The following is a 24495-nucleotide window of genomic DNA, read 5'->3' as shown; positions in this document are numbered from 1 at the left end:
TAATTTTAACTTTATGGAACAGGCCTTTTTAATCTTCTTTTTCTTATGCCAAAAATCCCAGGTCTTAACAACACCAACTTGATTACTGTTTTTCTTTATACCACAATACACATCCAAAATAATAATACCAACAGTACCATAAACAATTTGATTACTGAAAGAAGTTTCAGATTTTTTATTTTGTATTCTCCGCTGTTCCTTTTTGTCCTTAGGGTATATCCCCCTAAAGTTGTAGAATCAAATTACTGTGTTTAAAATCACTTGAATTGGTTCTCCTCTATATTTTATACCACTAACTCAATATGCAGTTAGGTTTATTTATTTAATTTTGCTTTAATCTGTGAAGAATTGCTTTTAATTTAAAATGTTTAATTATTCTGTAAAGTGATTGCATGGCTACAAAGTTATATCATTCAAACAAGAACTATTTTGAGAAGCCTAGGTTTTATCCTTGTTGCTTCCATACTGTTTTCTCCCTCACACATTTTTTTTAAAAGGTAGGTAAGTGATTTTACTGTTCCAAAGGAAAGACATAGCTGTCTGAGTCCAAATAGTTGTCTATGGTTAGGCAGATTTGTCTGGTTAAGTTAAAGAATGCTATATGTATGTATATATGTATATACATACATATATACATATATACATACATATATATATGGGCAAATGGGCAAATATCAATAAGATAAACAGTAATTCCAAATAGACATGAATATAATAGTATATATAATATGTACTATATATTAATATATATTATGTAATATATCACACATGATACATACATTTTATGCACACATGCACATGTACCCATGAATGTACATATATTAGGTAGGTAACCTTTTAAAAAATGTTCTCAATTAAGTCTTCCATTTAAAAATATGTTTGTAACCCATATTTCTTAGATAAATTTTAGTTTACTATGCACACTTTTCTCTACCTTCCTTTTTTTACTTAGCAATATATCCTAGAGGTCACCATGCTATACAATAGCTATTACTTATTTATTTTTTATAGCAGTATAGTACTCCATTTTGTGGATATGCTATAGTTTATTCAATCAGTCCTCAATTGACAGACATTTGGTTTTTATTCTTTAGTTAGTACAACTGAATAGTCTTGTGCATATGTACATTTAATATTTTGCCATATTTGATTATTCTTTTTTGTGAATTAATTTAAACAGAAATATAAATATGTTATCTTTTTCCAAAATTTTTAATATATATCTTTAAAAAATGATAACATCCTAAATAACCACAATACCATTATCACACATTGCATAACTAACAAAATGGTAGTTGATTTTCAGGGAGAGCAAGAAGAAAAAGCCATTGTTGGTGGTGGTAAGGATGAAAACTAAGGCCGTTGCAGTGTGTAGGGAAAACAGGATATTGATTCAAGGGACATTTAGGAAACTGGGTTGTTATTCAGTGAGACTTGGGGATATAATAAGCACTTCTACTGTGGTTCTTTTTTTTTTTTTATAGGGGAAGGGGAACAGGACTTTATTGGGGAACAGTGTGTACTTCCAGAACTTTTTTCCAAGTCAAGTTGTTGTCCTTTCAGTCTTAGTTGTGGATGGTACCATTCAGCTTCAAGTTGTTGTCCTTTCAGTCTTAGTTGTGGAGGGCGCAGCTCAGCTCCAGGTCCAGTTGCCGTTGCTAGTTGCTAGTTGCAGGGGGTGCAGTCCACCATCCCGTGCGGGAGTTGAACCGGCAACCTTGTGGTTGAGAGGATGTGCTCCAAACAACTAAGCCATCCGGGAGCTCAGCGGCAGCACAGTTCAAGGTGCCATGCTCAATCTTAGTTGCAGGGGGCACTGCCCACCATCCCTTGCAGGACTCGAGGAATCAAACTGGCAACCTTGTGGTTGAGAGCCCACTGGCTCATGTGGGAATTGAACCAGCAGCCTTCGGAGTTAGGAGTACAGAGCTCCAACCGCCTGAGCCACCGGGCCAGCCCTACTGTGGTTCTTTTAAGATACATTCAATCTACCTATGAGGGTAAATAAATTATCTTTGATCATGTACCTACTTGTAGTATTACAGTCCACATGTTTTTTTTTTCTTTTTTCTTTCTTTTTTTTAGTTTCAGGTGTACAAAACAATGTAATAGTTAGACATTTATCGTTTATATCCCTCATAGTGATAAGCCCCCTCCCCCATCTACTACCCCTCTGACATCACAAACAGCCATTATATTTCCACTGTCTCTATTCCTAATGCTGTACTCCACTTCTTGCATATATATATATATATATATATATATATATATATATATAATTGTAGATGACTTTCATTATTGTTCAGCTTCAGCTTCAGGTGTACAGTGCAGCGATCAGGCATCTACATCATCCCTGAGGTGGTCTCCCTAATGAGACAAGTGTCCATCGGATACCCTACAAAATCTTTACAACATTATTGATTACATTCCCCAAATTGACTTTCATATCGCAGTGGCAATCTTGTGCTTTCTAATCCCCTCACCTTCCCCCTTATCCCTACCCACCTCCCATCTAGCAGCCCTCAGTTTTTCCTCTATGTCTCTGAGACTGTTTCTGATTAGTTCATTCATTTATTCTTTTCTTTAGATTCCCTATATAAGTGAGATCATATGGTATTTGTCTTTCTCTGTCTGACTTATTTCACTTAACATAATGTTCTCTAGGTCCGTCCATATTGTTGCAAATGGTAAGATTTCTTTCTTCTTTATGGCCGAGTAATACTCCATTGTATAAATGTACCGCAGTTTCTTAATCCAGTCATCTACCGATGGGCATTTCGGTTGTTTCCATATCTTTGCTATAGTCCACATGGTTTTTAATTTTAAACAATATGCATTGAAGAAAATGATCCACTGAAGAAACCAAAGGACATGTAAAATAATGATCTTTTACCTTATTTGTCATGAAAACTCTGGCCACTCCAGAAAATTAAGGGGCAGACCAAATATTCAGTAAAGTTATGATCTCCAGCTTAATCCCCACCTTGAGCAAAGCAAAGTTCATGGTGCTGTGCACAATCAGTTGAGACATCCTAGATATCCTCATGACCAAAGGAGTCTATATTAAGGGCACATTCCATGTGCTTTATATTGGCATTTTAGAGAATATTGTTTTAAAAGCTTGACATTAACAATAGAAGGCCAAATGAATAACATAAAATGGCAAATAATCTTCCGAGATTGGCCAATTAGACCTGTAGGTTATCATCTCATTCATTCATTCATTTTGTATATATGCCACTCAGAAAATACTATCTGGTATTGATTGAGTGTCAAGGACTGTGCCAGGTTCTGCAAATACAAAGATACTTGTAAATACGATGTGCTCTTTGCCAAAGAGTAATTCATAGATAAACTGGGAGGAAAGATATGTAGGAAAATACTCAGCATATAAGGTAGGAATTGGTATTAGGTTAGTGCAAAAGTAATTGCGGTTTTTGCAATTATTTTTAACCTTTTAAACCGCAATTACTTTTGCACCAACCTAATAAAAGGTACTAAAGAAACCAGAGATTAGGGGGCAACTCACTTAGTCCAGAGGTGGGGTGCAGAGATGGTTCAGTTAGGATGGTCTTCATTGAGTAAGTGACATATGCAGGAGGTTGATGAGTTGGATTTCACTTGGTGGATAAGGAGTATAATGTTCTAACATTACATCCTGTAGGTGGAAAAACCTCTGAGAGGTTTGCAGTGCAGTTGTACCACTCTCTACTTTGCATTTTCTAGAAATCATTTAATTCGAGTGAAATGGAAGTGGAGAGTGAAATGGAAGTGGAAACTAGAGGTGGGAAACCAGTCAGGAAGCAGTACAGATGAGCCGCTGAACTAAGGGGAACAGAAAGATCAAGAGGAGTTTAGGATGTAGAATTAGAAGAACTTGGTGACAGACTAGATGTAAATAGTAAGAAAGAGGAAGAAGTGAAAAGGTAATAGGTTTTTAGTTTTGACAATGGGGTCATTAACTAGGTAATGAAATATTGGATGAAAAGAGATTTAGCAGGGGATGAGAGAAAATAGAGTTGAGTTTATACCCAAATATGTGCTTCTGGGACATGTAGATTGAGTGACAAGTACGTAATAGGAGCAGATGGGTGAAGAGGGTGGAGAGGAGAGGTTTTCCGTGTGAGGGTTACACTCACTATCCAGGTGGAATGTCTGCCTTAAGAAAAGAGCCAACCATGGAGCCTGCGTGTATCAAAATATTTGGAAGGTAGAGGAAGTGGAGGGGAATGAAGGAGATTTAGAATTAATAAGACGACTGAAGTACAGGAGGAGAATCACTATGGAAAAATTTAAGGTGAGCATTTTTACATAGGATTGTCCAGTTTCACACCTGGCACGCTGTCTTCGTCAGTTTGGGTTGCTGTAATAAAATTCCATAGTCTTGATGGCTTAAATCATTTATTTCTCACAGTTCTGGAGTCTGGGAAGGCCAAGATCAAGGTGATAGCCGCTTCATTGTCTGGTTTGTAGATGGCCGCCCTGTTGTACCCCCACAGGGCAAAGGGAGAAAGCTCTTGTATCTCTTTCTCTCCTTCTAAGAACATTAATGCCATCATTAGGGCCCCACCCTCGTGACCTAATCTAACCCTAATCACCTACCAAAGGTTCCACCTTCAAATACTATCATACTGAGGATCAGGGCTTCAACATATGAAATTTAGGGGGAGACATTCAGTCTATAGAACATTCTATCTGCTATGTCATGTTTTCTTACAGTTTGTCAGTGAAGGATGAGGGATGCATTGGTGGCCAGTCAGGGAAGCAGTGTCAGGAGAATGGCTTTTTTTTTCTAGGATGACAGGGACTTAATCATACTTTTAGGCTTATGAGAAGGAGCCAAGAAGAAGGAGAGAGGGGTAAGTGATAATGTCCTTAAAGAGGTAGTGAGTACTAGAACATGCCTGTGTCTCTATAAGACTAAACAATCCCAGGTATTAACACTTATTTATTCTATTTGCTCTTCCCTGGGTTCGTCCTCATGACATCATTGTCCAGCTTCCCTGTCTCAGGACCTTCATTAATTTAGAAAAGTAGAATACTTCAGATAAACTGCAAGACCAAGTTTGGTCTTACATGTAAGATTTTATCTTTATAGCTTTTGCTTAAAGCCTACCATCATAGAACTAGAAAAAACTTTCTGAGTAGTTTGTCTCTCTGCCTCCAAGCCAAATTTGCCACAAATATTTCTACCTCTAAAAGGTAGCTACAAGGTATATTGTTCAGAATTAGTTCAATTATGTTCAACTACATTTAACTTGATAGAGTACAAGTCTTTGCCAAGAGATAGCTGGCTCATTCCATGCATAGAAATACCATCTTAATCAACTGTTGGACCTGGAGAAGTTAAATTCTTGGCAAAAAATTGCCCTTTGAGCTGTCTAAACTAGAGCAACTAGTTTCAGGGCTCCTCTCCCCCTATTCATTCATTTTGGTTTGATAGCCTCATGAGGGACTTTACCCAGCAGGGATTCAGAAAATTTAATAGGGCAATTTTTCACCTCAGGAAGGTTGAAGGATACATTATTTAGACCTGGGTCTCTTCCAGACAATATTTAGGGACTATTGACAGTGGGGTGGGGATTTTCCTCCATCTGTCGATTTTTAGTTATCTCTGGAGAAGTGAAAATTATGTCTGTGGACACTTTTATTTATTGGCTCCAGCTTTTGTGCTGCCTTTCCTGGGAATGTTTTTCTCAACAGTGGCATTTGTCAGCTTTCCACAGGATTCTGTGCAAACACTTGGAAAGTCTTTCCCAAAGGGGAGCAATGCTACTTCTTTTACAACCTTGGGAAAATCTCCCTACAAGTTTTCGCAGTCCAGGTATGTGGCTGTCTGTGGTTTTCTTCAGTAGTCATTTCTATTTGTGAACCATGAGCAGTTTCAGGATGCAGGAGTACCTGGGGCAGCTTCGTAGCCACAATCGATTCACTGCATGGGAAAGCTCCCTAAAAGAACCAACAGCCAAATCTCCCTATCTCCTTCAGAGACAGAGGAAGTCCTGCTTGTGATTCCTGTGGTCTCAAGGAAGTGCATCCAGTCAGAATATTACCCCCCGCTCTGCCCTGTTGTGTTGGAGCACAGGGAAAGCAAAGTTCATGTGTATTTTCTCTCTAGGCATGTGTATGATTTTTCAACCCGAAGGCTGGGGTGTTTTATACATCTGGGTGTGATAGCAGAGAGTATGAGAGGTGGCCTACAGCAGAAGATAGCCTTCTCCAGTCTCTGCCCACCTCCATCTCCACACAGACATTGAATCTTGCTTTGAGGGAAGACTGAGCCAAGAGTCATGAGTTCTAGCAAGGTCCTTCCTAAACCTTCAATCCCATTCCCATCTATGCCCACTCTCACCTTCATCACTCTTTTCTCAGGGGAAAAGGAAATCTTTACATAGTTCAGAATCAAATCTTTCTCTTAAAAACTGGATCCCACCCTCTTACACCTCCTTACAACGTAGCTTCATCAATCATTCCATCTCTCCTGTATTTTCAAATGCTTGCGTTCTTAAAAAGTAAAAATAAAAGAGTAAACAGTTTAACTTTGTGCTGACTATCCTATGTCTCTTTCCATTTACAGTCAATTTCCAAGAATCATCTATACACCATATCTCACCTCCTGTTGCCTCTTCAATCCAACACAATGAGGCTGCGGCCTCCATCTTGTTCTGTAACTCCTGAGGCAACGACCTTCTCCTTATCAAACCCAGCATCCTTTTCTGGCCTAACTTTCTTGGCTTTTCTGCGGCATCCAGTACTTTTAACCACTCTATTCTCCTTGAAACATTCTTGGTTTCAGTGTAACCAGTTTCTCCCATCTATAGTGCTGACTGAAAATTTGGCCTCACTTGTGCTCTTCTTTCCTTAATGGCTTTTGAATGTGATTTTTCTTGAGATTCTACCTTTGCTCCTATATTTTTCTCAAGTCTGTGCTCACCCCAGATTTTGCCATGACACCCACTACCTGCAATATTACCCATATACTAATGACTCCAAAGTCCATCTTCAGTTCAGATCTCTTGTCTGAGCTCCTACTGTTGTTTAGATGTTTCAAAGTTTCCTTAAACTCAAAATACTCAAAATGTATTAGCTTATTTCCTAATCTGGCTCCACTTCCTGTGGTCCCTCACTCAGCCTCCCAAACTAGACACCCAGGAGCGGTTGCCAGCTGCCTTTACTCACCAGCTCCGCATCTTAATGCACTTGAAGTGCTGGTAAATTTAGCTCCTTCGTGGTTTCATATGTAGCCCCAGACTATTACCAACTTAGTGTCTCAGATTGTTGTGAAAATTAAGTGACACACCACAAAATTAATGCGCCTAGCACCTGATAAAAATCTTAATAGAATCTAAAACCAAGAAAGCAGCATTTCCAGGTGTTTATATTATTTGGCATGTACAGGTCATTGGGAATAATCAATTCCTCTTTTAAGTCATTGAAATTTATGTGATTCACATACTACACTGACATAGCGAGTCACTAAATACAGCCTGCTGGCTTGAAAGATTTAGGCCACTGGGAGGCTCCAAACATTAGAGGATTGTTCTGACTTTGGACTTCTCAAGTGACTCCTGATGTGATTTAAGTTTCCAGTGGAAATAGTTGAAGCAAAGATGGGAAATCTATAAGGTTTTGTTTTGTTTTAAAAGAGCTTCCACTGCCCTCATATAAAATGCCTTCTCCCTAGAGAATCTTTTCTGGGGCTTGTGTGCTGGTATAGTTTGCGTGCTGCAAACTATAATGCAGTTTTTCTATTTTCTCCTTCCTATAACCCTTTCCTCTCTGTGAGTATGAGAGCTACTGTGAATCCAAATTCTATTTCATTGAGTAGTCAACCATGTGAAAAATATAATAATAAACAGTTTATTCTCTTTGGTATTCTCCGATACGTTGCAAATTATCTATTACATATTTATCATGCAATGAACTTTATTGCATTACCATAACAGAAACCCAATCTACTCTCTTAAAGAATACAGTGCTTTTATTGGTTCATGTAAAACGCAGGATTTCTTCTCTTCAATCCAGTCATCTTTGTCCCCCTCCCTATGTTAGCAGCGATGATGGTGGTCTGGGGCATGCCATGTCCTGACTGGCTTAGAGCCAGCTGGCAAGAGGCTGGTTTTAAACAGAGAATGAGACTCTGTGTCCAGGTGATAGCATGGAGCAGGGGATGACTTCCCCTGAAGTGGGTAGGTTGCCTAATAAAGAAATGGTGGGCACCTGAACGGAAAATTGCCATTCTGTCAGGAGGCAGAAAGGTATAAGTAACCAACAAATGTTCATTACATGAAGCATAATTAAAATAAAGGATATGGAAGAGGGAATAAAAGAGGAAGTAAAGGAGTTGCAAGAAGATACTTGGTCCTTCATAAACAGGGAGAAGAAGGAACTTTCCACTTATTCACATAGCCCATTTCAACTGCTAAAGAGATCCAGGCTTGTAATAACTAATAGATGAACTGGAGAGATTTGAGAAGACAATAAATAAGTGTATGGGCTGCTGAGGGACGTATTTCTGATTCCTGGCAACTTTAAATAGGCAATAGGCAAGCCTCCTCAGGAAACAGCTTAAGTAACAATTTGGTGAGGTCAATTGAAAGCTCTAAACTATCTCTCTGTTCCAAACCTTTCTTCCCCTTTAGCTTTTCCAAGATAATAAAAATCTCTGCATTGATCAAGTTTCCAGATTCTATTACTGGTCTTGTGTGGAACTGGTTTAAAGTTCCTTCCATTGATGCTACACCTGTCCCAGTGGTCCTATTTTGTCCTTAATACCTACGTCAACGTCCTTTTAAAGAGACAGTAGAGTAGGTGGGGAACAAACAATTTCCTGTAGTCTCTTAAAGTCTAAAAATGTGGAATTTCAGCTGTTATTGATGTCATTTAAACGCATTTATAATTATAGATAGTTATCATATCCTATCCACTCATTTTACAAAGAGAGAGAGAGCGATTATACACCTTAGATAGGTATTATGTCTTACCCAGGATCAGTCACTAGTCAGCATCGGCTGAAGCCACTAGAAACAGGACTGTATCTTGAGGCTCCTGAGTCCTAGTTGAGGTCTATCTCTACCATGTCACTTACACCCATTTTAACCGGTGGTGTTACTAACTGTAACTTTTAATTTGAGTTCCCTGCAGAATCCAGTAGATTCTGGACTGCCATATAGGTTGCCCTTGTATGCTGATGGTCTGGCGAAGAATATTGTTTATTTCATCCAGGACATTCTGAATTTTAAATATGTTCTGGTCACGGACAAAATATACTTTGTGAAGTTTTTAGGGGATAAAATGGCAGTAAAAATTCTAACTGAATAAGCTTTGAGGTAAGACAGTATTCTCAAAGAACATTATTCACCTCTCATTTTAGAGATTTTCTGGCCTCACCATCACCAATATTTCATGAGCAAAGGAAAAAAAAGTTGGTGAATGCCAGCTACCTAAAAATTAAATAAATTAAATGAATTAAAATCAAATCTTGTTTTTAAATGTTTCAGAATTGGCATCCAAATAAATATCTTGCCTTGATGATTACAAATCAAGAATAGCTTCAGGAGGATGAAGCAGTATGCCAAGCCAATATATGAGAAAAATCACATCTATAGTTTTTCAAATATATGGAAGATTGCTACAAATAGAACTGTTTCTATAGAGAATGCAATGTACAGTATCTAGAAACTAAATATAGTGAACTCTATGTTGTATTATTTCATCCACTTTTCCATTGAGAAGAGATAAATACATCACTTACATAGGTGACACTTTTTTTCTGTTACCATAAATAAATGAAATGACTAGACCTCTTAGGCTAGACTACGTAATAGGTGGAATTCATGCTTGCTATCTTATAAGGAGTTATTTGTAATAGAAATCTTGACATGAAATTGCAAATGTGTGATTTATAAGCAAAAGGAAAAAAAAATAGCTTTGTATACTAGTGCCCTGCACTTTACATTTCTGGCAGATTTATAAGCCTTTTAAAGCCCATGCTATTAAGCATTCAAAATTTCAATGGCTACATATGTTTAGCTCAATTAGCCAGCCTGGGGCATTCTGCATGCTATTCTTCATTTTTTCCGTCTGTATTTTTTCTCATCTAGCTTTTTCAGAAATGTTATTCCTATTTCTGTCACACTGTCGCCTTTTAGTCTGTCTTGCAAGAATGTAACATCAGCAGCCAAATGAACCTAGGAAAGAAGAGAAAAAAAAAACAGGTCTGCATCATTCAGGGTAAAAAACTGGCTACATTTTTCTGCCTCTTTTTTCAGCTTTATTTACCCCATAAGAAGCTGACTTTCCTTGTGGAATGATAAAAAAGAGCTTGCTCTATGGGTGAAGGGCCCTTTACTGTGTGTCCTCCAGATGGCCTGGCTATGTGTCAGCTCTGTGATGTGAGTCTGAAAAGGAAAGGGTGGTCCAGACCAGGCCCAACTTGGATGGCTCTATGGCCAGCCCAGAGATGTGGGCCCATGCCAAGTTTTGCTCACAAGGCTGAACTCTGGATCCATCTCAAGAAGAACACAAATTCCCACTCAAAGATAGCTTTGACCCAATGTACCTTGCAAGCAGAACCTCCAAGGATAAATGAATTCATAAACAATTCCTCTCCAACTCACTTGCCGTAAGTCATTCTGTCATTCGCTAAATAGCATCATCATTTATCCTAACAACATTTAGCAATCACTTATGGCTTTGAGAGTTTTGAAAAAACCATCAACTAAATAAATTATGAATATAAAATTAAAGATTGAAATTATAAATATGAATATTTGATACCCAGGCCTTCTTTTCCTCTGTAAAGTATATCCCATTTCCCAGACATTGAAGTCAGTCCTTAGGGTTTACTTCTCTATTCATTGAAATGTATTCATGTAAGAACAGCCGGTTATTGCTGACCTACCCACAATAGAATACTGTTCAGCTATTTTAAGTCATCAGGGTGAATAAGATAAAAAAGGAATGTACCTAATAAAAGCAAATAATCAGTGGAAAATCCCGGGTCTAGTAGGCAATTAATTAATATTTATTGAATTTTATCTGACTCACTCCCCTCTCACATTAAGAATTCCTTGACCACCCAGCCTGGATTTATTAAACCATAGACCTTAGTGTGCTAAGTTGTCTGGCTCATACAGGGTGCAAAAACCATGCCTTTGTGATGCCCACCACCCAACTTTGAAATATTGAAGATAGACTCATCCTCATTTTTTCCTATAAGATCCTTTTTGTCTTTGTCAAAATTTAACATAATATCAACTAAAATAACAAGGAGACTACATTGAAACTATTTGGATATTTGGGGCCACATGAAGCCTGATACCGATTTGTCATTCAGCATATACAATCAATTGTTATCCGTGCAAGATGGAGACTTCGTTATCCTATTTTTGACTTTGTTTTATGGTTCATCCTATAAATTCCCAGAACTCCATCCTTCTCCTTTCTTGATTTCATGGCCATTGATTGCAGAGCAAGCATTAAAAAAGTGGTAGGGTAGAAGCATGGACAATCTGTGTGAATAAACATTATTTCTATTGTTTTACTCATTTGGATTACCTGTTACTATACCGTTCCCCTAACTAGCACAAATAATTAAAAATTATGTGCATGCCTCATTATTGATTGGTCAACACATGTCTAGCCTTTGGCTACTGTCTGGTCCCACTATTCTAAATAGCTGAGCTTTTGGGAAAATGAGACTTGTGATTATTACCTCTGCCTAAGCTGCTGTTGGCTCATTAGTCTTTGATGGATTGATTGTCTTCTTCTCGGTTGCTCCTTCTAGGTATCCTTTAGTGCCTTTATATTCTCTGTTTAACTTCCTCATTGCGTTTTGTTGCTTACTAGGGTTCCACCTGTGACTTCTTTTTCTCTTTACACTCTCTCTAAACATTCTTTCAGAGTTCCAGTGCCTCTTCAGTTCACATTTCCCTGTACTTCCAGACATGTGTAACAACTGCTTAGCAGATACCATCGTGTGTGTATTAGACACCGCAATACCAGCAGCTTCCAAACTGAACTCTATGTTGTCTTTCCCAAACCCAAATGTACTTCTCCTGGTTTTGCTTTCTTGATTAATAGTACAACCATCCCTATAGATTGCTCAGGAACCTGAAAATAATTCCTGAATCTTTTTTCCCAGTCTTGCTCCTTTCAGTCAACTGATAACCGAGTTGTAAATCTGTTCTGCCTTCTTAATGTTGCTCAGATTGATCTTTTCCTATCCACTCCTTATGTCAGGGATTTTCTGTTTTTTCTTTTTTTCTTGAGGTTACCATCATCAACTTCCTAACTGCTCTCTCCCCCCCCCTCCAGCACTGCCCCCTCCAGGATACTTTCATTTTGTTGACAAAGGAGTGAAATTCCTAAGACACAAATTTCAAAATATCATTGCCCGTTTATAAACCCATAATGTATTGCTGCGGTTTTCAATATAAAAATCTAAATTCCCAACTTATCATATGAATCCCTGCCCCCTTTTTAATCAGGGCTCTGTAAAGAATTTAAATCTTTCTCATGACAATGCCTTTTTCAATGTACATGTCAATCATACTGAAAAAAAGAGTGACATATTCTTTTTGTGCCTTTGGACATGCTGGAATATTATTTTACTTGGAATATTATTTCCCCTGCTCCCTTTACCCCATGGCCTTCACCTAACGCCTATCTAATCCTTCAATGCCAGATCAGAGTTTCTCTAGGAAGTCTTCCATGCCCCCTCACCCAAACCAACCCAGGTATTACCATAACCCTTAGTCACACTTCTTTACACATCTGATTTCTCTACAGAACAGAAGATTCTGGAAGGGCAGCAACTGTGTCTTGTTCATCTTTGTAAGTCTAGTGCCTAACTCTCAGCAGATGCTAATAATCACCTTAGTTAAATCAATAAATAATTCAGGTGTGGAAGCCAATCTCCAAAATGGCATGCAATGATCCTTGCCTCCTGTTATTCTCACCCTCGGGTAGTCCCTGCCCACTTTGTCCCAGGGCTGGCAACACCTGTTGTGATTAGATCTACAGATAAGCCTATGTGGCCATGAACTTCATGAAGCCTTTAGCCAACTGCAGCTAGGCACTGAGGCTATGTGAGTGAACTTGGAGGGGGATTCTCTAGCCTCAGCTGAGTCTTCAGAGACTTGCAGCCCTGACCAGGAGCTTGACTGCATGTGTATTAAGCTGTGAAAAGCTCTCAGCCAGAGCCACAACCACCCAGCCAAGGATCAGACTTCTGATCCTTAGAAACGGTGAGATAATAAACATTTTTTGTTTGTTTGTTTTAAACTGCTATATTCTGGGGTAATTTGTTACCCAGCACTAGATAACGAATAATCCCAGCAAAATGAAGTTTGTGCTTTACCATTTCCAGGGCACCTCTGATAATCCCACAGAGTAAATTGCAGTAGCACAGAGCAGATCGCCCAGGAGGGAGCTCTTCCACGAACTCCACCAGAGGGTTCTTGTCTAGAATCAGGGAAAATTCATTTCTGCTTGAATTGTTACAGGTCACAGTGGGTGTAATTCCCAAATACATCTTGAAAGCAACCTAACAAAGAGGGGGAAAAATTACTAAAACTGTCTAGAACAAATATCTACGAATAGGGCCCCCAAATGCCCTCTCTCAGGCAGTACAGCACAATGGTTAAGTACATGGAATCCGTTCTTATGAAGTCTGGGTTCACGCTTAGCTTGGAAACGTCTGACCCTAGGACTTGTGCAAGTCTGAAAACACTTCTATTTTTATGGAACATCTTAAGGGGCTAGTTTTCTATGGAAACAGTATGGCTTATGAAACAGTTTAAGCATTATTTCCAAAATTTTTTTCCCCAAAAATAAATATCTTTTAGGAGGGTGGGAAATTAAAATATCAACAACACATTAGTATATTTGTCACATTAAGCCCTAGTAAAAGATAAGATCTTGAATTAGAAGGTACCCAGGACACAATCCAAATGTGATAGAACAGACGATATTATGGGAAGATTAGACCCAAGGGTGTGTTTTGGGAAGTGGAGAGAGTCATATCACAGAGGATGACAAGTCTCTGAGAAGGAGCAAGCAGTAGTGGTGGGAGACACATAAATGAGTCATAAAGTAACTTCTCAAAAAAGTCTCCTGCTTTACAGGACTTCAAAGATTTTACAATGTAGAAATGGAGGAAAGTAAACTGGGAAGCAGAGAAGCAAAATGACATAGCCAAGGCTATACTATAGCAGTTGCTTGACTCCTAGTTCAAGGAACTTTCTTTTCACAAAACGCACAGTCCTGGAATTTGACATTTATTAATGGAAATTTGTCAGCATGATATGTTGTCACTTTTAAGTGCCGTAATTCATTTAATTTTAAAATTAACACCAGTGTAGGAGAGAAATGGAAACAATTTCCTTAAATTATTTCTAATTAGAAGTACTGAAACGTTCATTCATTCATTCATTCATTCATTCATTCCTCAGTGAGTACTCTAGCACAATACCTGGCACACAGTGGGAGTTCAATAACTATTTGAAAAAAAATTGTTGAGTGAGCATGCATTCTGTGTTTGACACCATGTTTAGACCCAGAATACAAAAGTTGATAAAATGTAGTTCCTGTTTTATAATAGCTGGTATTCAAAAAAGTGCTACAGATATTAAACAAATAAGTGCAATGGTATAATAAGTCCTACAGGTACAATGTTATGCATTAGGAAGCAATCCTGGAAATAATTGCGGAGGAAGAAACTTCTACCCTGTTCATGAATATTGAATGAGATTTTTTCGGGTGAACAAAGTGGGGAGGGGCACTGGTGGTGATATTCTGGGTAGAGGGAACCTGTCATGGGCATGAAACACCATGATAAACTTCATGAGGTTAACATTTATAAACTTGTGGCAGTGGGGAGGCCCAAACCATGAATAAGCTCAGGCAGAATTAAATTTCTGAGGAAATTTTAAGGTTTAGAGGAATCTCCTTCATGTCAGCATGGAGGATGGATTTAGGATTGTGAGCAGGGTGGTCATGAAGTGAAAGACAGAGACACCAATCGAGAGGTTACTATGACAGCCTAGGAAAGAAATGATGAGGACTCGTCTCATTTTGTCTTTTATTCAACATGCAAATACTCCCTAAACTTTTCCATATGAATTTCAAATAGCCCAAATCCTAAAACTTGGTTGAAGTCTCTGACACAAGCCAGCTTAAAAGGATGTAAAATGAATCTCCCAGATCTTAAGTCAAGGAGCAAGAGAAAAGAAAAAAATCATAAAACTCCAGGCTTGGAGACTGATTTGGCTACCAACCAATTGGCTGAAATCCATTTCTGCTAATGTTGATTCCTCTGGTTGGAAAATTCCTAGACTATTCTTTGTTTGAGTGAGAACTTCTTTCAAATTCTCAAACCAAGCAGCACGGAAATAACATTAAAATGGAGGCTATGCACTTGGAGTTAACTCTAATTCTCAGTATTTGGGCTCTAGTCTCACGGCCCAACACCCACCAGTAGGAGGCATTATCTAAACATGATTGGGAAAGAGTCATTCCTAGGGAATGACATTGTTTCCTCATCTGTCGGAACTGCCTGAGGAAGAGCCTGTTTCCACCGTCCGCCACGGCCACAGCTTCTCTGCCGATCAATAAGGGCAAAGCATTTTCCCTCTTTATCTCCAACATGGATGCTTTTCAGGGGATTTTAAAATTCGTCATTAACCAGAAAACTGTTATTGGCTACAGCTTCATGGCTCTGCTGACCATGGGAAGTGAGCGTCTCTTTTCACTCGTGGCGTTTAAGTGCCCCTGCAGCACTGAGAATGTGGTCTACGGGCTGGTTTTCCTTTTTGCTCCTGCCTGGGTGTTACTGATCCTGGGATTCTTTGTGAACAACAGGACATGGAGACTCTTCACAGGCTGCTGCAGGAATCCCAGGAAAACCTTGCCCAGAGGCCGCTTCTGTTATGTGTTTGTCCAGATCATTCTGAGTTCATTGGTGGCTCCAGTGATGTGGCTGTCTGTGGCTTTGCTCAATGGGACTTTTTATGAATGTGCCATGAGTGGGACAAACAGTTCAAACCTCCTGAAATGGATTTGCAAGGGCAAGCCCAAAGAATGCTGGGAAGAACTTTACAAAATATCATGTGGCAAAACCAGCATGACACCCACAGACAATGAAGAACTGAAACTGTCCCTGCAAGCCCAGTCTCAGGTAAAAAAGGACAAACTCTCCTTTTTCTCCCAGTTTGCAATATTCTCTCTGTTCTCCTTTCATCCAGGGCTGAGTCTGAATCCTGCTAGGACATTTTGATACGAAATGGAAATTGGAACATGATGCAGTCTTAAGACAATCTCAGCAAAAGCTTTTTAGAGGTTGGGTGGCTCAGTGAAATTTCTGATTGAAGTGTCTTTTCCATTTCTGAAAAGAAAATGTCCTCTGGGTTATGTGTAGGTAAATATTTAAGTACTTTAAAACAATCTGTCGGGGTTGACTTTATAAATAATGCATAACACTAACTCATAATTGAGTGTTAAGGGCAGAGCTGTAATTAAAAATTACTGTCTTGTATCAATGATTTATTTTCAAACTGATTTCTCAGAAAAAGAAAAACACACACACATAGCATTCATCTTTTAAAATATAGCTGACTCAAACGAGCTAATACTTTGCAAAGTTGCATGTAATATAATTAATATAGAAATTCCCTTAAATGATTTTTGGCAACTGCTATCTCTCTATATAAATATTGTCAGGATTCAGAAGAGTTTCCCATATAAAGTAGGATTTGGCAATCTTTAAGTAGGCTTCAGTGAAAAGTGATCATATTCTCTAGGGAGGTTACGTCCTATGCTCTTTGTGCTGTACAGGTAAAGAAGTTGTTACATTACTTTAGAAGCTCAGGATTTGGGGCATTGCTTTATTTAACAGAAGGAAATCATAGCTTTACCTAACTGACGTAAGGAAGTAGCCTGTCAGCCTTCCAGGTGCATGAGCACAAATCCAGATGTGAAGCCTTGCCCTGGCCTCAGGAAAAGACCGAATTCCTTCTTGTGAGTAGTAGGAATTGCATTCCCCAAACCAAAACAAGGAATTAGAGTAGATAAGCAGATCCACAATTGATCAGGAATGCTATTTGTTTCTGAATAAATGCACTGAAAATAGTATAATTTTACTTTTTCAACAAGGACTTGTCTTTACAGCAGCACGTTAAGAAAAGTCTGTTTTTAAAATCATATATTCCAAAGCTGGTTGGCGGTATAGTCATATACTTTTCATAAACCGATAGGCCTAAAAATACCCCAAAGTTTTTTCTTTAATGCATAAAGCGCACCCTAGATAAAAACATGCCAGGCTCCCAGATGTCTTCCTTCTTTTGTTGAAGGAAGGTATTAATTACCAATGTTACGACACAATGAGTGATTTTTGATTTATGTCCCCAGGCACCAGGCTCCATTAAATTAGTGCCAGATCCAAACACTCATCACTGTGTTAGCTTTTCTTCTCTAAACACAAACATAAGGAAATCACGCACACACTGTCATAGCGTAGCCTGGGCACACTGACCTGTTTACTTTTCAGCAGAATGAGAAGGACCTGGGGCTGATTCCTGGGGGAGGATGCATGAGGGATGTGAACAAGAAGAGCTGTATCAACAGCAGGTGCTCACCGCAGTGGTTCACACAGGCCGGAGCAACAAACAGTCCAGACTAATAGTTGGGTATGTGGGTGGGGGTGGAAAAAGTGTCCCATGGGTGGGGCACATAACAAGACATCCAGCTGGGTGGCACTCTATTTTTAAGGAAGGTAGAGAATAGCAGTGGAAAGAACTTGGCCTTGGAGTTGACTAGTCTTGGGTTTGAGTCCTGACTCGATCACTTAGTAGCTATGTGACCAAGAACTAATGGTTTGACCTCTCTGAGCCCCGATTTTCTCTAGTTGGGGGTAATAACACCTACCTCAGAGGGTTGCTGAAAGGTATAGAGATAATGGACATAAACGGGCATAAAGCTGCTGGTACAGTAAGTGTTCTAAATTCATGAGGAAACTGCCAGGGTTTAAGGGAAGAGACTCAGGCAGAATGGGACACTATTGAGGGTTGGGGTGGGAGCATCCCCCGTGCCTAGTTACACTCTGGGTACTGTGAATTGGGGAAGAACAAAAGAGGGCTCAGTGCTCAGCACGCAGGTGAGAGCGAGGTGGTACTCAGGTCATGCAATGGGAGGAGGGGGAGTCTGAAGCTGATCAAATAGCTTAGAACTCAAGCAGAATTGGCTCACACAGGAGGCCCGGCTGGGGAAGGAGGACGGGAGAGGATGAAGCACAAAGGCAGTCCTGAGGCAGCCAACCACAAATGATTTCAGGCAAATGTAAGGACTTTCACGGGATGGAAGCTGTGCCTCATTCATTGACAGAAAGATACCATGAGTTCAGTAATGCTTTCATGTACACACGTGTACATTTGAAAAATAGCTTCAAAAAAAAAAATAGCTGCATGTGATAATAACTTACTGAATGCACGTGTATGTCTACATCATTTCATTTTAATGCCTCAAATCACCCTCTGAACTAGGTAACCCCATTTTACAATTGAGGAAACTGAGGCACAGAGCATACCCATAGTAAGGGAAAAGTTCAGATGTAAACCCAACTAGTGCCAATCCAGAGTTGGCATTCGTGTGGAGTCTGAGACCTTTACACTGACTCTCTGGTCTGAGCCAGAGTGTGGGAACCACTGGTTTAAAGCATTGGAGCTAATTTGTGGTTCTGTTGCTGTCTGAACGGGTCTGTTTGCAGATTTTTTTGGTTTCTATTTTCAAATAGGCCCATTTGCTGAGAAATACTAAGGGTCATTTCACTGAAATGTCAAGAGAAACTTTGAAAAGAATTCTGCTAGTTGCCCAAATATGAAATTAATTCCAATTGTGAAAAATATAATTAGAACAACAACAAAAAATTTCTAAGATAAGTTATACAGACTTCTGTTTTTAATATTCAGGAAAAAAACAGCCAACTGAACCAGTTCATATTCACAGAAAAATTTGTTTTTTCTGATTATCAAGATTCAGAACCAATAATCCTGAAGGTTTGGAATGACTGCAATTTTTTTCTTAGCTTTGATGCAGCCTTTCAATTCTTATAGTTTCAGTTTCCTTATTGTGTTATGTCTGTCTCGCTTTATCATAGATAATGAGTAGTATTTCTCTTAGAGAGGGCTGCTGTCCCTGCAAACAATAGAACATGGGAAAAATCAGTCACTAGCCACATCTATGCATTTATCAATGCCTGAAAACACCTGGCTAAGGAATTGCTCGTTTGCTCAAATGATCACATTTACCCATGCACAGAAGTCTTTCCTCTAATCGTTAATACTACTTGAGGTTTTGATTTATCTGATTCTTGGATAATCTGTACTTTTTGATTTTTTCTAATTTGCTTGCCTTCTGGTTATTTCTTTGCATACAAGCAATGATGGATCAGATAGAGAATAATTAAGTAAACTCACACTTTATTTTGACTGTTAGGAAAGTGTTGTCAAAAAATTAAGATGGAGAATTTCAAGTAAAATATGGCAATGACTGTTGTAGTAATTTAGCCGTACACTTCCCAATAATATCACCTCAGCTCCCTGAGAAGTGGCTTTGCTTTGACATGTCCTCAATATTTCTTTCTTTCTAAGATTTTAGGATGGTTCCTGATTTGTTCAGCATCTTTTTTCTCTCTGCTCACCCTTTGTTATGCTCGCTGTCAATCTAAAGTTAGCTACCTTCAGCTGAGTTTTTGGAAGACGTATACACAAAAGGAGAAGAAGCAGTTGGAAAATACATTTCTGGACTATGCAAACAAGCTGAGTGAGAGAAATCTGAAATGCTTTTTTGAAAACAAGAGGCCAGATGTCTTCCCCATGCCTACTTTTGCTGCTTGGGAGGCTGCTTCGGAGCTACATTCTTTCAACCAAAGCCAGCAACACTACAGCAGCCTTCATAGGGTGGTAGAAGATGGTCTGGAACTTAGCCCTGAGGACGAAGAGACCACAATGGTTCTCATGGATACTGCCCACAATGGGTAGCTCATCTGCCATCACTGACTCACGGTGTCCAGGGATACACTCATTCTGACATCTTCCTACTGAATCCACAGCAACCTGGGTATCTCTTTTTTCTCGCATTTAGTGTTCCTTTATAAGACAATAACACAAAGGGAAGCAGCTTTGCTGCATTCAGGTGCAGACAGTGTCAAGATGTGCTCATACTGATGCCGTGTGACTGGTCAAGGATGGCAACAAAGGTGCTCTTGCATTGGTTGGGGGTTGGGCTCAGTGTCTTCAAATTCTAAAATTTTAAGATTCCACAGCAAGACTCATGCAAGAAGGTCTGCCACTCTATGTACATACTGGTCATGGCATCTGGGGGCTGACGTGGTGACTTGGGAGTGAGCCAGATACTTCACAGTCGGCTCTGTACACAGTGGGATCTGCAGTGTAGTCAGCAGAAAACCTTGTCCTGTAAACCTATCCTCCTGCCTTTCAAGGATATATGAAATTCTACCATCTGAAATTCATTTCCTTAGACTCTGAAGACATCAGTTCTCAAAAATAATACATTGGAAGGATATAATGCCTAAAATTCAGAACTTTTCACATGTTTTTAATGTTCAATGAACGTATGTCCCTGCAGGCAGAACTGTATTATGACTTTTGTGGGCTCTAGGCACTTTTGCCTTCTTGGACCCCTTTCTACATGAAGAAATACATGCACACACACACTGTATAATATAAAGACAAATGTATTAAAATTATGTATTAAACCATTGTTTTCAATCCCAAGTTAATTTATTTTCTTCTGATTTTAAAAGAAATTAAAAACACGATGGGCCTTAGGGACAGTCCCTATTGTGCTGATGGGTGAGTTGGCTCTGACTAGAGGTCTGGGAAACTGTCCAAAGCAGTGCTGGTGTACAGTCGTTTTGCAGTTCCATGTTTATCAGAAAAAATGCAAATTTTGTGTTCTACTATGTAGTATATCCGCATTAGTTGAAATACATATATGATATATAATATATGTGCATATGCATACATATATATACATATATATTTAATTCCCCTTGAATCTCTGTCTTCTAGTGATGTTATTGGAGTACATAAGAATGCTATTATTGCATTACACATATCAATTTTATACCTCTCTGCTTTACTGATTCTTCTTTTATTCTTTGTAAAGCTTTTCAGAGTTAGAAAACAACCATTTTGCAACCCCTAATGACATAATGGATCCAGACAGTAAATAATGAATTCTAAACTAGGTGAAACCATGATGGGGTAAGGACCATACAACTTGAAACCATTCATCTAAACATCCCTAAAAATGGGACAACTGGATATTATGTGCCTGCCAATGTGATGCAAAGCAAGAGTAAATACACAGTACCATCTGTGAAATAGTCTTTTCAAAAAAATTAAACCTGAATCTAATCTAGTATTTAGATTTTACTAGTTTACAGGAAATATGGGCAAAAGAAAATAAGTGAATTAACAATATGAGAAAGGAACCAAGTAAATGTAGAATACGACGTAGAACAATTAAGTTCGTGAACTTATCCTAGAAAAAGTGCTACATACCTCACTGCTGAATATCACTATGGTCACCTTCAAAGTACTCCCCTTGGGAAGCTATGCCCCGACGCAAGCACCTAGTCCACCCTTCAAAATAATTTTGGAACTCTTCCTGGAATGGCCATCAAAGTTGTTGTCATATTACCCTTGATATCCTGAATGTCATCAAAATGTCTTCCTTTCAATATTTCCTTTGTCTTTCGGTAAAGAAAGAAGTCATTGGGGTCCAGATCAGATAAGTAGGGAGGGTGTTCCAATACAGTTATTTGTTTACTGGCTAAAGATTCCCTCACAGACAATGCTGTGTGAGCTAGTGCATTGTTGTGATGCAAGAGCCATGAATTGTTGGCGAAATTTCAGGTTGTCTAAATTTTCATGCAGCCTTTTCATCACTTCCAAGTAGTAAACTTGATTAACTGTTTTGTCCAGTTGGTACAAATTAAAAATGAATGATCCCTCTGAAATCAAAAAATGCTTAGCAACATCGTTGTAATAATTTCACGAATTTAATTGTCATGCTTCGTATACTACATTCTATTTCACATATGATCCAGTTTTCCACAATGGCATAAAAAAAAGGAGAATAAAAGAGACAGAAGAGACATAACAACCAGAAGCAGCCTGTGTACCTTATTGGCATCCTGTTTCAAACAATGAGCTGTATGTAACAAGACAACTTCGAAGTATTTAAGAAAATATGAATGACTATTAAATGGGTATGAGACGATTTTAGGGAATTATTCCTTTTGTTACATATGATAATAGCATGATGGTGTATGTTTTTGAAAAAGTATTGATTGGTTACAGATGCATATTGAAATATTTATATGTGAATTAACCATGTCTAGAATTATCTTTAAAATAATTTCAGCACAAAAAAGGAGAGCTAAAAGATGAAATGAGAGTGGCAAATATTGGTACTTACTAAAGCTGAATAGTAGGTACATGGGATTTGTTACATATTCTCTTTACATTTGCATATGTTTGAAAAATTTCATAATAGTTATGGAATAAAACAAATTATATACTTGCCTCGGTTATTTTGCTGAAGTTTGTCAGTCAACTCCCACATGCCTGGAGATTATCCTCTAGTATCATTCTCAGTAAAGGTTCTCTGGAATAGTAGTCCCTTAATTCTTACATATTCAAATTGTTGGCCTGTTCTATACTCGAAGGGCAGCTTAGCTGTTTCACACTTTCTCTACTTGAGTATATTTTAAGGGTTACTCCATTGTCTTTTGTCATTGAATGTTGCTAGGGGAAAATCCAATGACATCATGATTTATTACTAACATGATGTTTTTGTCTATATTCTCATAGCATTCTTTATCTTTATCTTTAAATTGAAAACATTTTATTTTGTTTCAAGAACATGAAATAGGGAATCATTCCCATCTCTCCACCCCCCCCCCATACACACCTTTTTGTTTTTTGTTCTACATGATTATCAAGAAACCTTACGGTTTTGGGTTTAGAACTAAACCACTACTATGTTCCTATTGGAATTTCACTAATTTAATAATAATTTTAAAACACTTCGTTAATTATGTAGTAACTTGTTTCACCTCTTCCTACCCTTTCTTTTCCTTTTGCCCTCCATGCAACCAGAACAGAATCCATACTTGACTTTTTGACATTTGCAGCTTCTCACCTGTGAGGTAAATAGCAAGGAGCAGTGGATCTGTATATGCACCTCTTATGTGGCAGCTTCAAGGATGAAAATTGTTCCTCTTTATGTGGTTGCTGCCTTGATTGTCATCACATATTCAACCCAATCCCGTCATTACTCAAAGTTCCCAAGGGAGCCTAGACTGCCCTGAGGAGCTGACACAAGGAAGGTTCTAGCTCCAGCTCTAATCATTTCTAGCAGTGGCTTCTGACTAAGGCTTAGTGAAGCCCAGAATGTGTACTGAGACCCAGTGAGATGTCAGGAGAGGCCAAAGAGCAAGCTGAGCTGCTGAGGCTGGAGCCGGAGCACGAAGGGTAACCCCAGCAGGAGCCTACATTACTGGTAGGCAAGGCAAATGCCAGTGGCTTTGGATTTATTCTTTTTTGAGTAGGATTTTGATAAAAGAGAATTAGGTTAGTTTAATCCCTCTGGGGAGTTAGAACATACTTATTACAAATATAAAATGTTATATTTGAGTCTGGAAGGAAACCTGCTTTTAGGCAGCTTCAAATAATATTTTCAATGTTCAGTTGTTTTTTAAAATTGAGTTATACAGGAAGAACAGTTGTCTAGCTATAAGACAGATCATATTCTAAATTTTGCTCTTCCACTAAGGAGGAGAGGCAGAATTGATGTTTATGACAACCTACTATGTGCTGGATACTTTACATATGGTTTATATTTAAAATTCACAAGTATACTGAGAAGGAGACATTACTGTTTTTATTTTTATGAATAGCACTAAAGTTCAAAAACATTAAGGTTAAGCCACAGGTGAGAGATGGAACCTAAAAAAAAATTTGGACTTGAATTTATATGAGTCTTAACTTTCACCACATAAAATGTTTCATCATGTTGGTGTATCGTCAGATACTCACCTAGCCATCAAAAGCATTTTTCCTCATTGTTTTAAGTCAGAGTGTTAGATTGGTATATCTCCGAGTTTCTTTCAACTCTGTTGTCCTGAATCTGACAGTCAGTAGCACATGAGTTACCAGTCAACTGGCTTCTTGGTGTTCTTCTGGGAATGGATGTCGATCTCCAAATTTCCTGGCCTGGCCTTTGTCTGGACCCCCTGGCTTCTTTCCCATCCTGCATAGCTTTTCCACCTTGGGTTTCTAGACATTTGGGGTAGTTATGCTCAAACTATGCTTCTAGTTCACTATATCAATTAGGTCAACTTCTTACTTTATTTCCTTTGATCAAAATGACTATTGATAAGGAATTTTCAGCAATAGAAAGTTCATA

General features: G+C 38.6%; 3 protein-coding genes across 3 annotated transcripts in view; 2 read left to right on the top strand and 1 right to left on the bottom strand.

The window, feature by feature from the left end:
• The window catches only part of CALHM4 (calcium homeostasis modulator family member 4), a 75192-nt gene that overhangs the window by 16784 nt on the left and 33913 nt on the right, over positions 1-24495 (top strand). The gene's annotated exons all lie outside the window — the stretch shown is intronic.
• Positions 682-24495, bottom strand: part of TRAPPC3L (trafficking protein particle complex subunit 3L) — a 45636-nt gene continuing 21822 nt past the window's right edge. The window contains exons 4-5 of the mRNA XM_019741330.3: positions 13364-13549; positions 682-10190 (exon numbers count right to left, since the gene is read on the bottom strand). Coding sequence (XP_019596889.1) covers positions 10071-10190; positions 13364-13549 — 306 coding nt within the window. The 3' untranslated portion in view covers positions 682-10070. The remainder of the gene's footprint in view (positions 10191-13363; positions 13550-24495) is intronic.
• Positions 13567-22618, top strand: CALHM5 (calcium homeostasis modulator family member 5). The gene is made up of 2 exons (XM_019741328.3): positions 13567-16180; positions 19647-22618. Exons 1-2 carry the CDS (start codon positions 15650-15652, stop codon positions 20034-20036), a joined length of 921 nt encoding a protein of 306 aa, XP_019596887.2. The 5' UTR covers positions 13567-15649; the 3' UTR covers positions 20037-22618.

This window comes from Rhinolophus sinicus, chromosome 2 (genome assembly GCF_057876585.1).
Source record: "Rhinolophus sinicus isolate RSI-liver-muscle chromosome 2, RSI-T2T, whole genome shotgun sequence".
Taxonomy (NCBI): domain Eukaryota; kingdom Metazoa; phylum Chordata; class Mammalia; order Chiroptera; family Rhinolophidae; genus Rhinolophus; species Rhinolophus sinicus.
Note: the sequence above shows the minus strand (reverse complement) of the source record. Positions and strands in the feature narration are given on the sequence as shown.

Excerpts from the sequence above, each read along its gene's own strand:
- CALHM5 (XM_019741328.3), top strand. The coding sequence starts at position 15,650 with ATGGATGCTTTTCAGGGGATTTTAAAATTCGTCATTAACCAGAAAACT. Across the intron at positions 16,181-19,646 it reads CCCTGCAAGCCCAGTCTCAG|ATTTTAGGATGGTTCCTGAT; the intron begins GTAAAAAAGGAC and ends TTTCTTTCTAAG.